We start from the raw sequence: 6,293 nt of genomic DNA, 5'->3' as shown, positions 1-6,293 counted from the left end.
TTTAATTTATAATATTTTTTAAACAGTATATGTTTATGTGCATAAAATAATTATTATTAATTGATATTTTGATAATAATAATGAAATTTATTCTAATTATTGATTTTGCAGAGTGGCGCATTGCAATGACGTTGGCCGCACATTGGTTCCAAGCGACGGTCACGTGACCGAACATTTTCCAAATTAAAGAGAAAAGCTCGCGGGGCGATGAGGCTCCGTCCACCGGACGCCGGGACTCGGGCGCTGCTCGCACTTCTAGTTTTCATATTGACAGCCGTCGGTAAGTTATCACATTCATCTTATTAAAAATAGTCATGATATTTTTATTCTAAAACAAATATCATTTAATGAATACATTTATAAAATGTTTTGTAGCGCATCACGTAGCTTTAAAGTTATATCGTCATTATTTAAATTTATATTTTACTATAACGGAATTTAACTATGAGAAATATCTAAGAAATCAAATATCACATTTATACAAAGATTCCAAATCCAAACTTCTGAATAGAATAGTAAATGACCCTAAATATATATCAAATTGGCTCATACATAAAGATCTAAATATCAATGCAGTTTATGGGGAATTCTAGATTTATATCAACAACTATGAAAATAAAATCATAGACTACTAAAATCCATTCCTTAAACACAATTTAAAAGACCCACTAGAGTGAAAGACTGAAGCGAAAACGACCTCTTTCGGATACTCTCGTCATGAAATGGAAACAAATATATAAAAAAGAAAAAAATCTACGGTTTCCAATTTGATTCCACCTCGTTCGGACTATCTTTAGCCAAACAAAAATAACTTAAAAGTTGGATATGGTTTGGATATTCAGATACAGGAATATTATGATATATACAAACAACAATCTATACAGTTATAAACCATTCAGCTATGCTAGCAAATACGAGTATACGATGTTTTATTTGTTTATCAGTCAATAAAGTTTATCACAATAAGAAAAATGTCGGGGTTACAGGTTAAATATTAGGTTGTCAAATATCTCCCTTCCGCTTTTTTGCTATTGGTTTATAATACAAAAAGGCGGAAGGGAGATATTTGACAACCTAATATCTATTTGCTAAAAACGTAGTTATTTAGTAGTTTCTTCATATTGTATCTAACTAGTCATTCATAGCAATTGATATACGATGTTAAACATAACTAATATTTTGATTTGTTACTGAAATCAATTTTCACATTTAAATCATACTAGGAAATTAGAGATTCTCAATTTTTTTTTGTATGACTATAAAGTTCTAAATCCATTAGATGCAATATTTAATATGTTGATATTACGATACGTTAAGTTCAGTAACTTTCAAAAGTGAAGTCTCACAATTTGGCATTTTTTTTGTGAAAGAATTTGCATAAAATTCTAGTTTATTATAAAACTTTCATTGAATGGATATGGAAGCAATGATTGCTAATCAAAAGACTTTATTAATTTCGAAGAATTTTATACATAAGTTGTGTCAGTTTTTATATAAATTCTTACGTGTAGGTACCTTTGTTTGTAAATTTGCATTTCAATTCTTAGATGGCTAGAATAAGCTCTGCATTAGTAAAGTTTAAATAGAATCTATCTTGATTTAGTACATTTATATATCATCTGATAGAAACCTTAAAAAGATATTTGTTTCTAACTTATTTTCCTAGTATTTGAAGCAAAAACTTAGTAGATTGTGAGTTATTTGTTTTATTTAAGTAATAAAATGGATTTTGTTTTTATATGAGCTATATGAGCTAATTAACAAATATTTTTAATTTATAACATTAATTAGTATTATTATTCTCAATAATTTGGAGCACAGCGACTTTTCCTATATTTCATTCTCAAGTTTTATATGAGATTTTACTTTTATTTTCTATATTTTGAATCTTATGTGAGATTTAATTTTTATTTTTTATCAATTTTGAATATATGTAGTTGCATAAAAATTATGTATTTACGATTTATCTTTACGTCTATGACATCTAAACTAATATAATTTTGATAATGTTTTTTAACCACTCATGAACGTTTGTAAAAGTTTTACTTTGCTTTCATAAATACAAATTTAATAGTTTTTTTTGTGTGACATCTATATTTTGTCATTTATACAAGGTACACGCATTAAATATATCTTCGTAACCTAAATTTTATGGATTAGGGCATATTTCTGTTTACATTTGTCCAATTTGCACGCAACGAAATTAAACTCATTACACGGCATTAATATATGGAACGTGTAGAACTTTAGATATAATTATGAAATAATAATTAGTACAAAATCAATAGAGTTTTCATCACTGAAATGGCCCGACAAAGCCATATTCCCGCACGCCACTCATCATGCGTATGTCAATAATAATCATTTATCCATTGACATAGTGATTAACTGAAATGTAATAATGCATCAATGGACAGAAATATTATGCTTCCATGGTGATTTGTTCCATCAATCCCTTGGATGTAATCACGGATTATTATTATAAACCGAATGAGCTTACATTCGATTAATAATTACTTAATTTTGTCGGTTACTCACATTATGAGTTATCACGTAAAGCTTAATAATATATATTTGGTCGTTCAAATATTCTTTTTGTGGCAACCTATTTTAATTGCTTTTTTACACTTAATTATTATGTATGTAAGGCTGATATGCAAGTTATTAAAAAGTACAATTGATTTTACCCAAGAACTATTCAAGTCTTTTTAAGCAAGGTATTTTTTATAAAAATACATATGCCTTAAATTTCATGATGGTTTTAAACGATTTCAACCACGGTCATTTTTTTCAATTTTAATATATAATGTTTGCATAATATTAATATAACTTTTACCACTTAAAGTATTAAGATGCTTCTGACAACAAGAAATCTTTTAAATATGCGTTGAGTAAAATTTAAAAACTCTTGTTGTGAAAATATACTATTTATGGTATAAATGTTAAATATGAGGGGGTTAAACGATAATTTATTAAGGTCAAAAACAATTTTTAACTAGTTGTGCTATTTTACTTTAAGGCACGTTGCACAAATATCGAACTAATCGATTCAATCATTTATAATTTGATTTTTATATAATCTTTCTGTCAACCTGTATATACCCATTTACCTCTCCACCTGTCTATTTCTCCAGCTGTCTACCTGTGTACTTGACCACCTGTGAGCTTTTCGACTTTTTCAGCTGTTTAAAAGTCTGTCTGTCTACCTGCTTACATGTACACATGCCTAGTTACAATATTTTCACTTGTATAGGAATTAATAATAATGATTTGTAAATATCATATTTGACTAATCAGCACGACTTGCTAACAAGTGTATTTTGAATCAATCTAATAGAGTGATCCGCTTTTTCACAAACTTGTTCGCCATTTTTCTGATTTTGGCCCGGTATTTTTAAAACGACTGGACCAATATTTCTGAAGAACTGATCAGCTCTTCTTCTGATCAGTAGGAATAGAATGTTTTCCGAACAAATCGGTTCATCGGTGCTCCTGATAACATTGACGAAAGTCTGTATCTACACAGACATACATTTTGTTTGTTCAGAATCTTTGAAACGTAAAGATAAGCAAAAATTTTCATTTTTGAGTTTTTTGCGATTACTATACCCTATTGGATGATAAAAAACGAGGAACTAGGGAAAAACAAATTAAATTAAAATTAAAAGTAAATTGGATTTTAATTAGCATATTCAGAAATATTGCAAAAGCTTTGCTTATAAAAGTTTAGCGACAGTTTGTGAAATTCAATAATAAATATATTATTATATAATGATACTAAAAATAGTGATAACGTATATATATAAATATAATATACTGATTGCGCACATAAACTCAAATAAAATAATCATCCACTTTCAATTATATGGCTGGTTTGTACAGAACAATATACTCATACCATAAGTACATTTTTTTAAAATTAAATGGAATGATGATGATTGAAGATGATTGCTTCTGTCATTACCATGTATATGATTATTGCAATCTAAAAACGTATACATACGATAAATGCGATATTTTTCATCAGCGATGACAATGGAAATTGTTGTGACAGGCGCTCTTTACACGTTTTATTACGTACGTATCAATTTTCTTTCCGCGTTTAATAGCCGCTCACGGTTTAACACCGCTCGAGCACGAGATAAGCGAAAAATATATATTACGGCAATAAAACTGTATATAGTAAAGTATTGGGGTTTATATATATACATATATATATATATATATATATATATATATATATATAAACTAATATTACATTTATATTCCTAAAATAATATAACTAATGTTAACTTATTGGTCGATCTAGTGAGTAATTTCTAATTTCTTAATTCCAACAAAACATTTTTAATTATTTATATAATTGTCGTACATTAGTTTTGTTGTATGTTTTACGTATATAATAATACTAATTGCCAAGAAAAATAATTGCTATTTTTTTGCGGACTTGCATCCTAGAGCTGTAATTGCATTTTTATAAAGTAGTATTTACATTGTATTTTCATGTAAATATTAGTTTACGGAGTAATATTTACATAAATATTAATTACTTAAAAGTTTTAATAAATAAACCAATAATTACATTAAGCAAATATTTTTTCAATTCGATGTAAAGTTTATATTAATTTTGTTTATGCAAAGTTTTAATAGTAAGATTAGAAATGTAAAGTCTATATTGATCTGACTGATGTTCAATACAAGACGCTCTTTTTTTAATTTAAATTTTTTCTGGCTGTATTTAACGGGGCTTCATAAGCTATAAAGAGAACTAAACATGACTGAACAAAATTCCAATAAGCATTGGTAATAATCACTTAAAATAAAACTTTTATCAATCGTTTCTTATTAACAATTTGTTTGGTCCAATCCTACCCGATCTCTCCACCGTATTCAACCGGCTTAATAACAGTTTTGTACCAAATGAAAACTTGTTAATAAATGTATAATACAAAAAATTGATTTTGACTGAAGACATTTTGTTCAATGGACACAAATTTAAATCAATATCATTACTTCAAATCAAAACAGTTTACATTACAAATCGTTAGTTCACTATTAAGCTTTAGAATTCACACATGTGTGTATACAAGTATGTATAGTGTAGAAGTGATGTTTGATATTTCAAAGCCAATTTTATGAATTTTATTGATGCTATTATTTTTTTTAAATTAGAGTAAGTAAATAAATCATAATACTGACTGACTGACATAATATACTCGTACTACTAACTCATGATTAGTTACTAATATGGGTCTGTTGACACCTTACTAAATGGTTAAAGTAAAATTCAAATGCTGTGTTCGATTATCAGAATACTAATGGCTTTGTTTAATATAGCTGTCGGAGAAAGTTTTGACTTTATTTTAGTATTCATATACCGATGTTGATATGATTTCAGGTATGCCCATGAGGGGGCGTATCGTCTTGCACGGCACCCGGTGCGATTCCGATTAGAAGGAGCCGCGCGTGCACTATTATTTAGATTCATCGAGTGTCGACGCGAAGCTTAATACTCCTTCGCATGCAATCATAACATGAAACCGATGTTGAAAACTGCATGCAAAGTGTCTACAATTCATTTAGAAATACTGCTTTCAGTTCAGTTTTTCCGTGAAGTCGACTTTATAACATTTTATTATGTCCTAACTTCTAATTTTCAATTTTTTTATTTCGTGCTTTTACAGGTAATATTGAAGTATATACGCTCAAAATTAACATATTACTCTAAATTACTATATTACTCATTCAGAAAAGAAGTCTCATATAAATATTAGCAAATATATATTAGGTTGTCAAATATCTCCCTTCCGCTTTTTTGCTCTTGGTTTATAATACAAAAAGGCGGAAGGGAGATATTTGACAACCTTTTGTATGTATATATATGCCATAAATATTATTTCTAGTATAAGTTGTTTAGTATAAAAATAACTAACTGATTAAATATGTGGTATATAAGTGAAAGGCAGCTAACAAAAATATATGAATAGTTTCCTACTGCAAAGTACGCTACATATAAATAATCTCGAGTCATATTAATAGTCTTTGCAAGAGTCAACCTAATCTGAAACTGATTATATTTGAAATGAATTGGCACATTTAAGGTTTCAAGATTTTCATATACCACATCGTTTTTGCATTAATTCATTTATTTTTGACTTACGAAGCAAAGAAATTTTGATAATTAACTTCCCGTAGGGTAAGTTATTGTAATGGGCCGAAAATCAAAATTGAAATTTTTTACATTTCTCGACGTTTTGAAGGTTTCTGAACATTCTGGCATACCTCACAAGAAA

The 6,293-nt window shown here is 28.2% G+C and overlaps 1 protein-coding gene across 1 annotated transcript in view; it reads left to right on the top strand.

Moving 5' to 3' along the window:
• The first annotated feature begins 207 nt into the window (after window positions 1-207).
• LOC113371147 (acetylcholine receptor subunit alpha-like) overlaps window positions 208-6,293 on the top strand; it is a 139,305-nt gene continuing 133,219 nt past the window's right edge. Inside the window, exon 1 of the mRNA XM_026611791.1 lies at window positions 208-280. Within this exon, the coding sequence (XP_026467576.1) occupies window positions 208-280 (73 nt within the window). The remainder of the gene's footprint in view (window positions 281-6,293) is intronic.

The sequence above is a fragment of the Ctenocephalides felis genome, unplaced genomic scaffold, assembly GCF_003426905.1.
Source record: "Ctenocephalides felis isolate EL2017-DRISC unplaced genomic scaffold, ASM342690v1 CF-g0.4_SCAFFOLD_01492, whole genome shotgun sequence".
Taxonomy (NCBI): domain Eukaryota; kingdom Metazoa; phylum Arthropoda; class Insecta; order Siphonaptera; family Pulicidae; genus Ctenocephalides; species Ctenocephalides felis.
Note: the sequence above shows the minus strand (reverse complement) of the source record. Positions and strands in the feature narration are given on the sequence as shown.